Below are 18,830 nucleotides of genomic sequence, written 5' to 3'. Positions count from 1 at the left end.
GTTTTCAGTTCTCTCTCTCTCTATCTCTCTCTCTCACCAGAAAACAGGGATAGGAGTCGGACCTTTAGTATCAACAGAGGGCAGTAGTGTGCTGTTATACTGTGCTGTCGCTACATCTTTGTTCTATACATGTAGCAGAACGAGACTAGATTAGCTTGCAACCCTTGTTATATGGTAGATACATTATGAAGACTTTTGTAAATCACAGAAAGTTATTTTTCCCCAAAAATATTTTTAAGAGGTGTGGTCCACTGGTATGTGGCTGTAGTACTGCTTACTATCACCAGGTGGCGTCATTCTAACCTACATTTTTGGGGACATCCAGAATGGGTATCATGCCCTAAATATACACTTTGTAGTCTATTTATAAAAATAATGAGTCGAAACACAATGACACTTACATTGATTGGTTTATTTTCAAACTTTCCTTAATAAATAATGCACATGATCTAACAACATCAGGTACATAATTTCAAAGGGTCAAAATAGCTAGTTTTGTTTTATTTTGTTTTTCTCAATAGAAATAATGCAGGCACTTCACCAGCTCAACAGTACAGTTGTGCAACACAGTCACAGGATAACAGGTCACAGGACCACAGCAAGTACAGCCTAGATCAAAGAAACAAACTCCTCCACCATCTTGGAAATGGAGGCAGGCACAGTCCACCTCAGAAGCTGCTAAGCAAGATCCTTGGAGCCAACTCTGGCCCCAAACTTCCATCCCAACTTGATCTAACCCAGGAAATACTATATTGCCTAATCTATCATTACTATTTTAAAATGTAACAAAGCCTCCATGAATGTATATATTTGAATCTAGATCTAACCATCTTTGGGTCATTACAAGGTCTTCCACTTCCCAACAGTCACACACCAACAAGTATAAATGGTATGAAGAAGATAAGAGTCAGGGGACAGGGCCGTATAAAAGAGTAGATAACCACAGACTGAGCATCATTAAAGATATCCTAGTGTGTCCACAAAGTGCCAGGTGAAGGCCTTACCCATCAGGCCTTTGGTTCTGTTCTTTACTACATTTCCCATGTACCCCTGCGGGGAAAACCCCCTCACGCACATGCAAACATTGGCAGACAGGCACAGGACCATACAGTGCAGGACTTCATTTGGCAAACACAGTATGTGTTTGTACAGTATGTACAGTATGTATGTGGATAGAACTACAATAAATGTTTGCATGTATGCATTTCATCATAAATATAACACATCTACTGTAGATTCCATAACAAAAACAAGAGGGATGGTGTTCTTCTGGATTTGGCTTCATGTCTCTTTATGAACATTTACTTTATTTCCATGCTTTGGATTAAAATGAAAATTCTTAACTTTAAAAGTACACACCTATAAAAAGCACAAGACATCTAAAACACATCGTTGTGGGTAAGTAGTAGTGAGGGCAGTCTCCAAGTCAAAATATATAAACTCTTCTTTCAATTCACATCAGTACAAAAGCAACCTATAGTCTCCCTGTACATTAAATGACACCCACCACCCTTTTCTTACAAGCGTGACCCAGAACAGAGGCAAATAGTCTTGTCGACACTCCATGTAGGAGTTCGTTAAGATATGAGATGGTGTCCTCATATCCACAGATCTCCCCAGAGAGAGAGAGGTGAACATGCTACACTAGGTATAAAGTAAAAGGAGAGAGGGGGGCATGAATGAAAGGTCCAGTATGCTACAGAAGACTGAGCACTAGTACAGAACCTTCCCAGCATCCCCCCCCCCCCCCCCGCAGAAAATACAGACAAAAAGAAACAAACATTGGAAATCATGTCAATAAAAAAAACTAGCACAAAAGAAGCTTGAAACAGCATCCTATCACTGGCTGAGGAGAGCAGAGCACAATCATGGATCACATGGAGCCACTTCCTGTCTCCCTGGCCAGGCAACATGTGCTCTGATTGGTCAATCAGGCTGGACAAGACAAGCTCTGATTGGATGAGCTCCGTCCGATTGCCTCCTATAGTTGACTGTCCCAGTCCCGTTGGTGCCAGCAAGAGACACCAATGACCATTCAACAGGATGGGCACTGGGGGAGGGAGGGGGAAGTGGAGTCATATGAAGCAGGGCAGGATTGGGGGTGGTGTGACGCTGGTGGTGGGTGGGGAGAGCGAGGGGGAGAGGGGTGTAGAGAGAGAGCCCTATCACACCAGGCTGACATGCAGGTCTGTGTCCTCCAGAGGGACGGAATCTTCCAGAACGTTGCCCTTTCTGTTCACCAGCCCTACCTCGCTGCGCCGTTTCCACGGCGACGCCTCGTGGTCCTGGCCCGTCACTTGGAGATGCGCGTCTCCTGGAGCGACAGGCGGGATCTGGGCGACGCGCCCTGGTGCCCTCGCCAAGGCAACAGGCCCAGGAAGTCCTGGCTGTCCAGCGTCAGGCTGAGCGCCCGCGGGGGCGGGGCTGGACGAGCATGCTGGGGGGTGGGGGAGGGGCACTGGAGAGACGGCTGGGGGCCGTGGGACATGGGGGGTCTGGTCGCTGCTGCTGTAGTAGGAGGAGGAGGAGGGGTCCCTGTGCTCCTGTGGAGGGGGAGGGAGTGGGGGAGGATAGGGGAGAAGGTTAGAGGGGGAGCATTTGGGGAGAGGACAGGAGAAAGGGAGAGGGTGGGAGAGTAGGGGAGGATGGGGTCAGGTGGAAGCAGGGTAAGGGTAAGGGGGCGGGAAGGAAAGGAGCATAGGAAAGGGAGAGTTGGAGGAGAGAGCGAGGGAGAAGAGGGTGAGGGAGAGAGCGAGGGAAAACAGGGTGAGGGAGAGAGTGGGGGGAAAATAGGGTGGAGGAGTGAGGGTAGAGAGGTAGAGAACAGGGGGAGGGGGAGAGAGTGGGGGGGGGAAATAGTCATTCAGATGTAACTGGGCACACGGTCGCGAAGGTCGTAAGCTGAGTGCTGTTATAACAGGGTCAGGCAGAGGCATGGGGATTGGGGAGGGGGCAGCAGGAGCAGTAACACAGTAGTACCTATGGTAGGACTAGGGCCGGTACAGTACAGGTGGTACTAGAGGAAGCAGCAGTGGTTTAGCAGCTAGGGTGGCGGTAGCAGGGTTGCTGGTTCGTAGCCTGGGGGCTAGGCTCGGAGGGCAGCAATGGCAACAGGAAGAGGTGGTGAGGATGCTGGCATGGGGCAGGAGGCAGACAAGGAAGCGGAGAAGTGGCGGGGCCACGTGATTGGACGACTGCAACGGCAGGCGGGGCCGAGGTCATTTTTGGAATGTTAGTATGTCACTGTCACACCTCACTCTCTGGAAAATTACATGGAAAGGACAGACAGAGAGACAGACAGAGAGACAGACAGAGAGACAGACAGAGAGACAGACAGACAGACAGACAGTAAAACAGTCAGTTACAGTAGGAGTATTAAGCGGATGGATGGGACAGAGCACGAAGGTTCAGAAAAAGTCCTCCCACTGCAGAGACGAAAAAAGATCCACTGATGTTAGACATTGTGGAGTTGGAAGACGAGAAAGCGAACAAAATCAGAGAAGACGTGAATCTGATCAGAAATCAAAGAAGAAGATGGAAATAACAAAAACACAGAAGAAGAGAGAAGGAACATTTTTTTTACTATGCGAAGAAAGAGACACAGAGAGAGGAAGAGGAGAATGCTGATGTGAGGATGTCATCCCAGCATGATAGTTCCTGGTGATTCCTGGTGCCAGGCTGCTCAGCCTGGTGATGTAAGAGCAGCCAGTCTGTTCAGCCTGGTGATGTTAGGACAGCCAGTCTGCTCAGCCTGGTGACGTAAGAGCAGCCAGTCTGCTCAGCCTGGTGATGTAAGAGCAGCCAGTCTGCTCAGCCTGGTGATGTTAGGGCAGCCAGTATGCTCAGCCTGGTGATGTTAGGACAGCCAGTCTGCTCAGCCTGGTGATGTTAGGGCAGCCAGTATGTTCAGCCTGGTGATGTTAGGGCAGCCAGTATGTTCAGCCGGCTGTTCGGTCCAAGGTGTTATGGAGTGGGTGTGTAAGGATGACGATGACGAGAAAGACCAGAGAAACAGATGATCCAGGAAGGGGTTTCTTCGGCATGATGAAGGAAAATCGTTCTCAACGACGTGAGCCTCGCGGATGGAAGCCTCCAGAGACAGAATGGGGCGTGAGACCAACGCCTCAGACGTCTTAAAGAAGACCATGAGAACACGAAGCAGGGAGATGGAGGAGAAACGCCTCCTGGGGAACCCCGGACGCCAAGTCAAGATGAAGCGATACCCATGAGACAAGATGAAGTAGGCTGAGTTAGTCGACATCAATTAATGCCAGATGATAAAGAAGTGGATGTCTACACTGGTTAATGAGAGGGATGGGTGGGGAGGGGGGGGTTTGTGTGCTGAGGACGCTAGCCAGTGATGAATGCTCAGACGTGGGGTGGAGGTGAGGTGGTCTTGAGAGGGGGAGGCGATGGGAGAAAGCTCCATTCCGCTACAACTAGGCAGGGGAGGAGGGAGAGGCGGACCAGCCAGAGAGCAGCTGGCCTACTGCTATGGCGTCAGGGGTTAGGGGGCTGAGGTCAGGGGTCACATACGTGCTGCATTCACCATTGTGGAATGTATACCTCTGTATACAAGGGTTGGACAGCCGTCTGGCCTGACGCATCTGCAACAACACAGTGTAGCTTCATTAGGAGAGAAAGAGACAGAGAGAAACATAGAGAGAGAGTAGAGTGAAAGTTAGAGAGACATAGAGAAAGAGAGAGGAGAGAGGGACTCATAAAGGAGAAGGGAGGCAGGGGGAGTCGAGGAGCAAGGCTGGGGGATGAGAGGCGTGGGTGGTGGGTGTGTGTTCTGAGTTTTCTCCTGGGGGGATGGGTCATAGACCAGGACTGTAGTCTGGCTGAAAGCTCCAACCAACTGCACCTGGTCTACCTTTATTCACAGCAATGCCCGCCACAACAGTATGTGAAAAGACACGCTGGAAAGAAAAACAAGATTTGGGGTGCATTTGTGGGTGACATTACACAGGAACACAGACTCCCAACTCTGCATGGGACACTAACATGCAGCATCTAGCTGGGATCCACATTCCACCCTCTAGACAGGGTGCTGGGGTTTATCACATCGGGACACAGACTTGACAAAATGTGTCTCCAAACTAACATCAGCGTGTTTCCAAACCTAAACACAGGCTTCCCTCTGGTGGAACTGACAGGAGCATCGGACACTAACATGGACTTCCCCCCAGACACACTGACCTCACAGTTCCACGTGACACCAGGGGTGAACTGGACATCTCCACAAGCCCCACGGAACAGATGGAACTGTGCCCGCTGTGCAGTGCGTATTTCACGGGAGGTAAGTTCAATGGAGCGCGGGTTGTCCCGCGTGGGTACGTACCGAGGCTGCGGAGCGACCTGGCCCTCTCTGGGCCACGATAGCACCGCTGATGGCCTTGATCCAGCTGTGCATCTCCTCTGGACTGTCCGACTGGGGGGAGAGAGATAGAGAGAGGAGAGAGAGGGAGATAGAGAAAGAAGGAGAAAGACAGGGAGAGAGGGTGAGAAGAGAGAGAGAGAGTGAGAGAGAGAAGAGAGAGAGGAGAGAGAGTGAGTGAGATAGAGATATAGAGAGAGACGCCCTGGTAAGGTTCTGTTGTGGTGATAGATCATTAGGAGTTCATATTCACATTGCTGAATAACTAAGTCCAGGAGGAGGACCTCACCTGAATGTAAAATGTTCTGGAGCTGGTGACTACCTCAAACAGATTGTCCCTCATCATTAAGTCACTGTAGGAAAACCATACATTAACTACCACAACCACATGGCATTGTCACAAGAAGCATATTTTCAAGTTGATTTAAAGTAAAGAAGACCCACCTGTGTTTGCACTCTTGGACTTTGTGAACCTCTTTCAACTGAATCACTTTGAGAGGGTCCCTCTCCTGACAAGGAAAAACAGAGAAAGAGAAGCAAAACGAGAGAGAGAGAGAGAGAGAGAGAGAGAGAGAGAGTAGCATATTACACACCACACACAGGCCTCAGCCAAGCTGGTCTGAAGCTCACTGGAGACATCCCTCTGCCCCTCCCAGGGGCCTGGAGCACAGGGCTTCAGAGGGGAGAAACACGCCACAGCGAGCCAGCTGACAGATCCAGGCCCCATCTGCACCAGACTATGTGAAGCCTGGGATTATTGACAACAGGCCCTCATTGACAGCTATATTATTAGGATGGTAATAGGAGCCCTGCTTACCCTGTGGTAAGCACGCAAGCGCGCACAGTCTCACACGCCCCAAACAAACACACAAATACGCACACAGACACACACAGCATCCAAATGCATTGCAGATAGAAAAGAGGTTGATTCACTGTGTATTTATATCATGGACAGCACAGGGTTCAGAGCAGGCCTTTGGTAGTGAGGGTGATATTGGACCAGGTTTGGACGAAATGTTCCTCCTCAACAAGGTGTGTATGTGGGAGTTTAGTGTTACACAGGAGGTGGTCTCAACAGCCCACACACAAACGCACACGCACACACTCACACGCAAGCTGGGACATGCCAGGCTGTCCACACGTGAAATACCAGAAATGGAATTCAGGACACATTCCACAACATGCTGAGACAACAATCCCTAAAGGCAATACCATCCCAAGACACGCGCAAGCACACAACACATACACAAAACTAAGCACAAAAGACACAAACACACACCCACGTACACACACGCACATGACTTAGCAAGCCCTTGGGGCATGAATAAACCCGGCATCATTTCAGAGAGAGCTAGGCAGGGAGACAGAAAGAGAGACTGAAAAAGAAAGGAAGACAGAATGGGAGAGGGGGATCTAATTAGTCTCTTTTGTCTGTGCTAGCGCTGGCCCAGTGGAGAGTGTAGTGTTGCAGCTAGCTAACCCCGCTAGAGGCTGTGTTACCGCGTTGAGCACCAGGGACAAGGCTTGGCTATATATTAGAGGCTTTACCAGAACCTTAGATGACCTTGAGTAATGCACAGATCCACACTAATCTCTCTCATTCTGCAGCTCTCTCTTTCTTTGTCTCTCTCTTGTTTTTTCCCTCTTTATTTCTCTTTCCTTAATCCCTTTCTTCAGCACCTCACCGTCATTCACACAGCCAAAACATTCAGGGTGTGGTCGAGCACTGCCCTTTGTGTGTGTGTGTGTATGTGTGTGTGTGTGTGTGGAGGTGGGTTCAGGGAGGGTTGATCAATGGCACACAACATTGTTCGTGTGTGTGGGAGCGGCTTTGTGTCGCAGCTTTCACATTCACCTGGTCAGTCTTGAAGTAGCTGACTGCGTTCTCATCCAGAAGAAAGTATCTCCTCTTCCAGTTCTTCATCTGAGAAAGTCCATCAAGCACACGGGACATTTGAGCTAGATTTGCCTCCCAAAGGGAAATCAAACGCACCTCAAATATTCAAGCATTTAATCTCTGCCTGGACAGCTGCCTGGAAGCTCTGTAGCTAACATTCCACTGATCCTAAAGATCTAGACTAAATATAATGCCCCAATGCCTCCCTCCCACCGGACTCCCCAGGCATGGTGCTAACCCTGCCGCTGAGAGCTAGCTAGCCTGTGGACATCTTTCCTGATAGGGTCAGAACGGGTGCATGGGAGGTTAATCATGGTCTAAGAGAGGACAGGACAGGCCAAGGATGAACAAACAACGGGGGATATAAGGACATTCCTCCTGGGACTGTGTGATAAGCACTCATCCTCTGTCCAGGAGGCTGTCCAGGAGGCTGTCCAGGAGGCTGTCCAGGAGGCTGACAGTTTATGGAACTGAGGAGAAACTCACTGCAAGTCACACAACTCAATCTTTTGGTTCAATGATTCATGCTCTACCTCTCTTTCTTTCTGTGTCTCTCTCTTTCTCTACCTCTGTCTTTTCCCTCCCCCCATCTCTGTAGAATGTTGGCACCCTCCAACTCAGCGACATTTCCAAGGTCGTCCAGTCATATACTGGCTCACATTTTGACCAGCAGCACAGATAGACTGCCACTTACCATCTCTCTCTCTCTCTCTCTCTCTCTCTCTCTCTCTCTCTCTCTCTCTCTCTCTCTCTCTCTCTCTCTCTCTCTCTCTCTCTCTCTCTCTCTCTCTCTCTCTCTCTGTCTCTCTCTGTCTCTCTCTGTCTCTCTCTGTCTCTCTCTGTCTCCCTCTCTCTCTCTCTCTCTCTCTCTCTCTCTCTGTCTCTCTCTCTCTGTCTCTCAGGGTAGCCATCCACCCATCTCTGTCTGGCCCTGAGACTCACCACAGCGCCCTGTTTCACACAGTATCCAGCCTTGATGACTGTCTGGTCCTGGCACCCCCGACCCAGGAAGTAGGGGAGCTGACCATGGCCTTTCCTCAGAGCCCCCCTTTCAGACCCATTTTGCCCCTCACCCTGCTCCTGCAACACACACACACACACAGATATTAACAGTCAGGGGGGTTGTTATGGAGACTGGAGGTCAGGATTGATCTGACGTTCCCATCCTGAGAGTCTTGCCCACGCAGGACGTCACATGAGTCATCTTAATTTCACAAGAGAAGCTGAGTGTCTAGGATAACTTAGTTTGTATATAAAAGTGAGGGGGAACCTGACCTGGGTGGCAGTGATAATGGGGACCCCCCCTATGATGTCTGTCCTGTAGGAGACCTGTTTCATGGCACCCAGAGACTCCTGGTGGGCCTCTGTGTAGGACAGTGGGTCCCCCGACTTGGGCACCTGAAACACCACACAGCGACAGGCTGTAGGACATCATCCAACATGGCACCAACATACAGTATATACAACACATGGGTTTGATCAGAACAGCGGAGCAGCAACCACGCCTGCCTGTTCACACAGAGGAGATTCTGGCTGCAGGCTGCCCAGTCATAGTCAGCATGTGCTCAGCATGTGCTATAACAGGGAGCGTGACACACACACACACACACACACACAGGCACGTACACACACACGTTCATAAGAGCAGGACAAAGGGAACCATGAGTGAGGTGAGTCACAGGCTGCCTCTGTTTGGTTTCAAGGATTCTGAAAATAATGTTTCCTTGGAAAAGGAACTGCTAGCATAGAAAGAACCAGCACAACGTAGGCAGTGTGCTTGCTTCTGTGTTTTAGTGTTTCTATGGGTGTCTTTGGTAAGTGAGTGAATCATTTTTCAATGGGATTCTGTGGAGTGGTACTAACAATGCTAATCAAACAAACATATTCACACACACAGATACACACACACACACACACACCCAGATACATACACACACACACACTGTATGGTGTGTTACAAACTGTAATTAATGTGTGTGCACTGGTGTGTGTGTGTGTCAGGAGGGTAGGCATTACAAGCCTTGAGGCAGCACACAAACACATATATTAATCAATGACTTCAGTCACTACATTCACTATGTGAGAGCACTCTGTAACCTCAGGGTAAAGTTAATGGAACCTCCACACACACACACACACACACACACACACAAACACACACGACAGTAGAGTGACAGTAGACCACTGCTACCTAGCAACACACGACACACAAATGTGTCACAGCAGTCTTTGAGGGGGAGGGGGGATACAACCACAGTAAGTATGAGATCCTGTTTAGGACTAACACAGTAAAGAGTAAAATATCCCTTTAAAGGGACTAAGACGAGCTGAGGAGTTGCTAAAGGCAGAGGGGAGGACTTACGGTGATCTTGGTGGCATTGTTGAGAATGTTGACCCATTCCAACAGGTCCTGCTGGTCATTTGCCTGGAGGTAGAACTTCCTCATCCCCGCGTTGATAACTGGAGAGGAAGGCCGGAGAGTGGAGGAGAGAGGAGGAAAGAGGGGGAGAGAGGGGAAGAGAGAGGAGGAGAGAGAGGGGGAGAGAGGGGAAGAGAGAGGGGGAGAGAGAGGGGGAGAGAGAGGGGGAGAGAGAGGGGGAGAGAAAGGGGGAGAGAGGGGAAGAGAGAGGGGGAGAGAGAGGAGGAGGGAAAGGGGGAGAGGGGGGAGAGAGAGGGAGAGAAAGGGGGAGAGGGGGGAGAGAGAGGGAGAGAAAGGGGGAGAGAGGGGAAGAGAGAGGGGGAGAGAGAGGGGGAGAGAGAGGGAGAGAGAGAGGGGGAGAGAGAGGGGGAGAGAAAGGGGGAGAGAGGGGAAGAGAGAGGGGGAGAGAGAGGGGGAGAGAGAGGGGGAGAGAAAGGGGGAGAGAGGGGAAGAGAGAGGGGGAGAGAGAGGGGGAGAGAGAGGGAGAGAGAGAGGGGGAGAGAGAGGGGGAGAGAGAGGGGGAGATAGAGGGGGAGAGAAAGGGGGAGAGAGGGGAAGAGAGAGGGGGAGAGAGGGGGAGAGAAAGGGGGAGAGAGAAGGGGAGAGAAAGGGGGAGGGAGAGAATAGGGAGAGAGAGGGGGAGAGAGCCAGAAAGAGTGAGAGTTTGTGGCCCGAGGGGAAGTTGCAGTGTTTCTGTAAGGTTAGCTACATTAGCACATGTGAATTATACATCTAACTTCACACACGTGACACATTGCGTTCTTGCTGACTACCGTGCATCTGAACAGAAATTCAGTTGCTAGCGAAGTGTGTGACGTGTGTTAGGAGGAATCCAAACCGAGATCTAGATCATGCAAATAGCAGGCTAAATATACCCACACAGGGTTTTACAGTGTGGGGTGGTTGTGGGTGTGAGAGGGGGTTCAATTGGGATGAGTGAGCATCCTGCCCAGGGGGCGAGGGTGTTGAGTGGCAGGTCAGTGGAGGGTCATCCTACTGCTTCCTCCCATTCAGATAGAGAAGCTGCTGTGACCGCCCCACAGGGGGACAAAGGACCCACGTAGCACCACCACGTCACACAGGAAGAGCTCCTGCTCCTGTCCGTACACACACACAGATATTCATGTAGCAAAAGTAGATCACTTGGTAGATAACTGAGACTTACCAAAGCAGAACTCAGCCTTTGGACGCAGCTTTGTGGCGTCGCTAACCTGAGACAGAAAAGGAAGAGAGAGAGAGCGAGGGGGAGAGGGAGAGATGGTAAGTGGCAGTCTAACTGTGCTGCTGGTCAAAATGTGAGCCAGGATATGACTGGACGATGACTGACCTTGGAAATGTAGCTGAGTTTGAGGGAGCCGACATTCTCTGATCCTTTAGCCAGGTTCTACAGAGATGGGGGGAGGGAAAAGACAGAGGTAGAGAAAGAGAGAGACACAGAAAGAAAGAGAGGTATGAGGATAAAATGCGGAAAGCAGAGAAAACAAGAGACAGAATTAAGAGAACGAGCGAGAGAGAGGGATTCAAAAACCATGTTTGTGTTTACAGTGAGACAGAATCGTAAAATCAAAAAGTACCACTGTGCTTGAGAGCAACAACTATATTTAGGTAAAGCATCCCAGGACTCAACATGAAGGTTAGTTGTCTGAACAGGACAGGACAGGCTCAGTGTGTGTCAGAGACAGCAGTGCAGGAGAACAAGGCTGGGCTGGGTCACACACTAAGGACGAACTGACAGTCAGTGTAGGAGAAGAATCAGAGCTTTCATCAAACTTTAAGCAGCTCTCAGAGACAAAGTGGGGAGGAGAAGAGATGGGAGGGGAGCGGAGCAGTGGGTAGGAGAGGGGAGGGGAGTGGAGGAGTGGGTAGGAGAGGGGAGGGGAGTGGAGGAGTGGGTAGGAGAGGGGAGGAGTGGGTTGGAGAGGGGAGTGGAGGAGTGGGTAGGGGAGGGGAGGAGTGGGTAGGGGAGGAGTGGGTAGGGGAGGGGAGGAGTGGGTAGGAGAGGGGAGGAGTGGGTAGGAGAGGAGTGGGTAGGAGAGGAGTGGGTAGGAGAGGGGAGGAGTGGGTAGGGGAGGAGTGGGTAGGAGAGGAGTGGGTAGGAGAGGAGTGGGTAGGGGAGTGGAGGAGTGGGTAGGGGAGGGGTGGGTAGGAGAGGGGAGGAGTGGGTAGAGGAGGGGAGTGGAGGAGTGGGTAGGAGAGGAGTGGGTAGGGGAGGGGAGGAGTGGGTAGGAGAGGGGAGGAGTGGGTAGGGGAGGAGTGGGTAGGAGAGGGGAGGAGTGGGTAGGGGAGTGGAGGAGTGGGTAGGGGAGGGGAGGAGTGGGTAGGGGAGGGGAGTGGAGGAGTGGGTAGGAGAGGGGAGGAGTGGGTAGGGGAGGAGTGGGTAGGAGAGGGGAGGAGTGGGTAGGGGAGTGGAGGAGTGGGTAGGGGAGGGGAGGAGTGGGTAGGGGAGGGGAGTGGAGGAGTGGGTAGGAGAGGGGAGGAGTGGGTAGGGGAGGAGTGGGTAGGAGAGGGGAGGAGTGGGTAGGGGAGTGGAGGAGTGGGTAGGGGAGGGGAGGAGTGGGTAGCAGAGGGGAGGATTGGGTAGGGGAGGGGAGGCCTGCAAAAGAAAAAAGGAGAGCCGAGGAGAAGAGAGGAGAGGTGAAGATAGAGACGAGCAAGGCAGACTAATGCAGAGCTCAGAGCAACATCAATAAAACATGTATTTTTGGGAGAACAAGACCAAGTCTGTCTTAGTACAAGTTGTCCTTACAGGGCTCAATATAACCTCACAACAGACTGTTCTAGAATGTGTCTCATTACAGACAGATAGACAGACAGACAGACATACACGCAAAACATTTAATATAAAATGATGGATAGATGGATGGATGGATGGATATATGGAAGGATGCGCAGATGGATCGATCCACCACCAGATAAAGACATTATCTATACAGTAGATGGACCATTTCAGGACAGTACAGACCTGTGAAACATGACTCCTGACCACAATCCCCGCCCCCTCCGCCTCTGTCTTTCTCTCTGTTCCTCCCTTCCCTGTCTATCTCTCTCTACAAATACATAACATCAGACCACAGCAGACAGACGTCTGCAGACAGACGTCTGCTGTGCACGCTTCCTGTGTGGCCCTGAGTGGTCTCAGCACACAGACAGATCAATCCTATGCAACACTTTATAAGATTAGCTCAGTATCAACACACACTCAAGAACACACACACACACACACACACACAAAGGAATACGTGCACACACACAGACACTCTTAATTAATCTTCTACATGGCAGAGAGGACCACTTGCTTTTTTATGCTCATTCACCAAACAACATCAGCTTTGTTCAAGGAAGCATGACATAAAACTGCTATTACATGCACTGGTTTACCTTGGAGGAGTCTCAACCTCAAATCCTCTTATTCAATAACTGTACATTGGACTCACCTGTTAGGTTGACGAAGTATTCGTCTTGTACCACAATACATTGCGGCTTCGTCTGTGGGTAATATACTGTATGCGCTCCTTCAGTTGTTTGTGTAAAAGATGGTGATCTAGCCTCCATTTCCCAGCATGCTCACCTGTGGGTTGTCCATGTACCAGACCAGGCTGCCCTCACTGGTGTCCAGGATGAAGTAGCGGCGCAGGAACTTGCCGCTGTTCTCATTTTCCTCTATGTCCAGGAAGCCACAGAAACGGTTCTGCCGATCCACATAAGGCATCTCCCCGACCCTGGGCCCCCCCTGCTCATTCCACTGAGAGAGAGAGACACAGAGAGAGACAGAGAGAGAGAGCGATGAGAAACAGACCCAGATAGAGATGAACACCGAGGTAGAGAGAAAAGCTGTTTCATGACGTTCAGCAGCTTTCCTGTGCAAGTAGGCTGAGTCACTAAAGCATGGTGATCACTAGCTAACACATCACACCATCCCTCTCCTTCAGGGACAGCCTCACCCACTTCCCTTCCCTCTGTTCCACTGGCCAACCAGAGCCAGAGCAGCCACTATCATCAAGGATATGCATGCAAACGGGGGAATGTCATAAACAGATTAGGAGAGATGTTATCATAATCATAAATCAAACAGATCAGCTGAGAAACAGATACACACCAACACACACACACACACACCCACACACACGCCCACACACACACAAATGTCATTACAGGCAAGTGATGATGAGTTTGCAGGCTAAGCCTCAACTTTATAATAATCCTGCCTATTCTATTCCCCCAAACAAACAGAGTCTCCATACATTATCTAAGTGCAGGGAAAACAGGCCATCTAAATGTTAATTTAGCGACATTCTCTGACCTTCTCCCCTCCCCCCTACGGTCCTAAACGTTGTCCCATCTATTTCATCCACATTCTCTAGATACACAAACACCCACTCCCAATCCCCCCCCACACACACACACACAGAAGCAGGCCAAGCCTGTCAGTGCTGCTTGGCAGGAACCAGCGTCCCGTATTTCCGCTCACTGGTCGCTGTAAAGGAAGTCAGAGTGTGTGCCGGCCGAGGCGGTAGGAGGGTGTGTGTTTATAAACATGGCAGAGCTCTGCTGGAGAACAGCTGCCATGCCCCGTGGATATGGGATCTTAACCCAGGCTTGGTTCCCATGCCACCCGGCTATCCATCAACAGGCTCAGGACCAGCAACACAGCAGGAGACACTGCAATCATGTGACCTTTGATCCAGGGGCCTTGACCAATCAGGACAAACAGGGACAGAGATGGGTAAGTGAAATGACACTGGGATGAACACACTGGCCTAGCCTGGCGCACTGTGGATCACACACACACACACACACACACGCACACTTTCAGACTGGAGCTCTTACAGCCATACAGTCATTCCTCTCCCTCCAGAAGGACACACCCCTGTCACTGTCTCACAGCAGAAAACATCTCCCATAGGAGAGGAACTCAGTCAGAACAGGTCTAAAACAGGACTGGTGGATGAACAGGAAGGTTCCGGACTGTGAATGGGTGTTCTACCTGTACAACCAGGATGAACCAATCGAGAAAGACGTGGCATTCCTGGACGAAGACATCGATGTTGGCTATTATCAGCATGCTTCCACAGGCATGGTGCACTCACACCACACACACACACCCATACACACACCCATACACACACCCATACACACACCCATACACACACCCATACACACATCCATACACACACGTGTTCATACTGCAAGTGCATCAGGCAGACAGAAACAGATGCACAAGAATCAACACACTTTCTCTGTCTCATTGCTCTGTTAACGCACACACAGACACACACGTGCACACACACACACGTGCACACACACACACACGTGCACACACACACACAGGATAGGCCACCTGACTGGACACAGCTGAGCAGTGCAGGGTCTCTCCTGGGGCATGAAGGAGCATGGCCCCAGAATAGCTCTCTGCCTCTCTCCCTCCTTCCCTCTCTCCATTCTCCCCTCTGTTATAGGCCATCTGCTTCTCTTCCTCTTCTGGCTTCATCCCTAATACTATCCTCTCTTCTCCTCCTCTCTCCTAGCTCTCACTTTCCCTCTTCCTTGCTGTTCTCTCTCTCCCTCTCTAGTCCTGCACTCTCTTTCACTGTCTTATGTTTCTCTCCAATTCCCTACCCCTCTACAGAAAACATCTATGGCTCATCTCATGGCTCCCTCATCCAGCTCTCCATTCCTACATCCACTCCCCCCCCCCCCCCCCGTCGGGACCAGAAGAAAAAGAAAGATAGAAACATAACTGAGATGACACTTCCCCTTTAAAACCAACACATGTACACACACATACTCATACAGTCACAAACACACACACACGCTGACCTTTGACTCTTGTCTTGACTGCAAAGTGCAGAGGGCCTGACCCTAGTCATCCCTCTGAGTCAAATGCACAAACGCTGACACACACACACTCTGACACACACACACACACACACACACTAACGTCAAGATAACATCAAGTACAAAGCAGACAGTAAAACTGTGGTTTGTACTTACTAAAACAGAGCTCTACACTGGTCTGTTTTGGTCTTTCTCAGGATCAGGGTTTGGGTTCAATAAAAGGTCAGAGCCTTGTGTTAAGCAGGGTGACAGTACCTCAGGGACAGGTCTCTGTTTCCACTGACGTCTGCTACTTCCTGTTCCCTCTACTCAACCAGAGATGAGAGGGATGAGACATGCTTTACTATTTCCACCCAGCACACAGACAGAAGCAACACACACACACACACACACAGTGTAAAACGCACACCACTATCTACTAATGTTACGGTCTGAATAAACAAATCAGTTGTAGACATCTCAGGAAGCAAAACAACAAAACTTTGGTAAACGCTCAACTTTATTCTTAAATGTATTGGTAATCATACATTTCAGTGCTACCTTGTTAAGCTTGGCGGAAACTGCTGAAGACAGAAGGCTGGCTTTTTGCGGTCGGCCACATTCTGCTAATGTGAAAACTATGACTGTAACATGAATCAACAAGATGAACATCTGACAATAGACTCTCTAGGGTCCAGTATAGTTCTGTTATACACTAGTGATTTCTTAGAACTCAGGGGACGTAGTCCATGCTGCAGAATTGTGTGGCCAACGGAACTCCCCTACTAGGCTATATGTTAAAATTAATTTCTATGAGCCTGTCTCTGCTTCATTCTGGGTCTGTATGTCATCAAACCTTTCTACACGACATATGATTATTACCTTGCTGTAACATTACGCTCCCCTTCAACAGTATTTAATTCATATAATAGAAAGGAAACATATCTGAACCACACCTGGAAAGAAATATGTTTTTATTTAAATCTGCGTATCAAATGTGATTTAAAGCACCATAAAAAAGATAAGGCACATTGCCAATATTAAGTTAGGATGAGAAAGCTAAGGAGTCTGTTAAACAATGGCATCCTGAATACATCGTCATCGTTAAATTCAAACGACAGATCTATTTTAAATAACAGTAGGCTATAGCCTATTTGAATAGTTTACAACGATCCAGATATTTCCTACATAACATGACATTCTAACATTCCATAAGTATTTATAATAACTGTATCGCTCTGTGGTTATGCTGTTGATTAAAAATGGAAGCAAAGACATTATATAGTCTGGTGATATAGCACAACAGTCTATACTTTTCGATTGCCCTGCTACTGTAGCCTACATCGAGCGTTATCGCTCACAGTTGTGGCCACTGTAAAAAGTGGTGGAAATGAATACGCATTTAGACTGCGTTCAAAGCAACCCACACATAGCGCAATAGAACAATCCAAGCGACGGCTTATTGCAAATCACTGATATGATTAGATATACTCACATAGTTCTGTTCTTTAGGAATTATATGTGGCAGCTTTTGCTATGGTATTGGTACTCAGACGAAGCGAAAGGACTTTCAGCCTGTACAGTGAAGCAAGCGTCAATGAGGATTTTGAGATCTTCAAAATAAAAGTCAACCAAAATCCTAATCGAGAAAGTACTTTCAGCCGTTTTTCAAAGGAAGTTGCATTTCAACCGTACATTATTCACACCAGTTTTTCAACCACTAAAATAAAATGTGCAAATGTATACATTTTCTCTGCATCCCTGCCTCCAACAAACTCCATTCTGTCAGCGTTTTATGAATTGTGACTGGGTTCAAAGGTCATTGTAAAAAAATGATCAAGAATGAAGCAATAATTTTTTACATTGTATCACTGAAATTTTACTCCTACAAATCAGAGCCATAAAAAAGATGGCTCTGCTCCAAATATAAGTTGTCATTATTAAACTTTCCTCAAATAATATTCTTAATGTCCCCTTCTGTGTCAGGTAGTGTGGTAGGTAGTGGTTGATAGGGGAACCTGTCAAAAACACGGTAATGATAGATGTCAAATATAAAGGTAAATTAAAGTAAGACGTTTATTCTGAAGTTATGTACTAACTATTTGGGGCTTGCTGGCACTGTGTTTTCACGCTAATCGTTTAGCCCATCACCATTAATATTCCTACTGTAGCCCACAGTACCTGATCAGACCAAGGCCGGCCTGAGGTGGAGGGCGGGGACGTGGAGCAGAGTTGTAGTTTTGTTCTCCATTCCCCGCAAAGGATAATGGTACAAGTAGTTGCAGAGACCCAATTGAATGCCAATCCTTGGTGGGGAATAAACGTAAATGTACGTAAATTTGACTGAAATACGTTCTTCCTCCCTCTTTCTAGTGTGGTCGTAGAAGCCATTTTTGGTTGTCAGACATAGCATTTTTGTTTCAGATAGGATAGGAACATTATTAACGTCAGGCTGTTTAAAAAAGGAACAACTTGTGCCAAATCACTTTAGTGAGGGTTCATTTTTTTAAAATTGTTTAATGGAATGTTGTTCAGCTTCCTCATCCGTAGTGATAGGTTTATTTGAATCTACGGCTAAACGTCAGGTATTTCCTGATGTGCTGATACGCTGTATTCATGAATGGCTGGCTGACGAACTGTTAGCGTGTCATGATCTTTTATTTTATCTGTATCGCCACTGCTAATCACTACTGGCAGATATCCATCCACCCACACACTGAAACTCACAAACATGTACACACATACACAGCTCCAAACAAGGAAAAAACATCTGGTATAACAGTTCCCTGTCCAGGGGGACTTCCCAGGCCTTAACCGAGCCTTAACGTGCAGTGGGCTGCTAGCTCTTTGCTGGAGAGCGTTTCCATGTTTCAGACTGTGGCTCTTTGTGGAGAGATGGAAGTGTAATGACCTGAACAGAACGAGAGGTGCATGCTGAAACACACACAGACAGCGTGACCTAAAACCCTCCCATACCCACTCTCTGTGGGAGCATAGCACTGCTAGATTCACCACATCAGCAGCTTCATAATCTATACACGCATGCCCACACACGCACATACACAGCCACACACACACACACAGACACGTACATGGAGATACAGACACTCACACACACATGCACACACACACACACACACTAGTCCATGCTGATGTTACGACAGCCCAGCTAGACCAGTCCTGCTGGAACAGCAAAAGGTCACACAGGTGGGCTACTGTAAATATCAACATCCTCCTGACTTGTGTGAGGTGAGAAAGTTGTGTGTGCTGGCGGAGCCCAAAAGTGGGTCAGGGAGATAAAGCCTGGCCTTAGGGGGCCT

At 49.0% G+C, this 18,830-nt stretch overlaps 1 protein-coding gene across 4 annotated transcripts; it reads right to left on the bottom strand.

Moving 5' to 3' along the window:
- Nucleotides 1-391: 391 nt before the first annotated feature.
- Nucleotides 392-17,169, bottom strand: plekha1b (pleckstrin homology domain containing, family A (phosphoinositide binding specific) member 1b). 4 transcript variants are annotated; one of them, XM_084669561.1, is made up of 13 exons: nt 17,006-17,169; nt 13,265-13,438; nt 11,024-11,080; nt 10,862-10,907; nt 9,640-9,737; nt 8,553-8,675; nt 8,220-8,357; nt 7,236-7,304; nt 5,825-5,889; nt 5,670-5,733; nt 5,345-5,434; nt 4,537-4,607; nt 2,167-2,543 (listed from the first exon to the last, which is right to left on the bottom strand). In XM_084669561.1, exons 2-13 carry the CDS (start codon nt 13,403-13,405, stop codon nt 2,294-2,296), a joined length of 1,212 nt encoding a protein of 403 aa, XP_084525687.1. In that variant the 5' UTR covers nt 13,406-13,438; nt 17,006-17,169; the 3' UTR covers nt 2,167-2,293. The 4 variants fall into 4 exon arrangements, with proteins under 4 accessions (XP_084525686.1, XP_084525687.1, XP_084525688.1 ...); XM_084669562.1 differs by having other exon boundaries at nt 4,567-4,607; XM_084669563.1 differs by having other exon boundaries at nt 2,252-2,543; nt 4,550-4,607.
- Nucleotides 17,170-18,830: the final 1,661 nt, after the last annotated feature.

Source organism: Hypomesus nipponensis, chromosome 13 (assembly GCF_054491055.1).
Source record: "Hypomesus nipponensis isolate SF chromosome 13, ASM5449105v1, whole genome shotgun sequence".
NCBI lineage: Eukaryota > Metazoa > Chordata > Actinopteri > Osmeriformes > Osmeridae > Hypomesus > Hypomesus nipponensis.
Note: the sequence above shows the minus strand (reverse complement) of the source record. Positions and strands in the feature narration are given on the sequence as shown.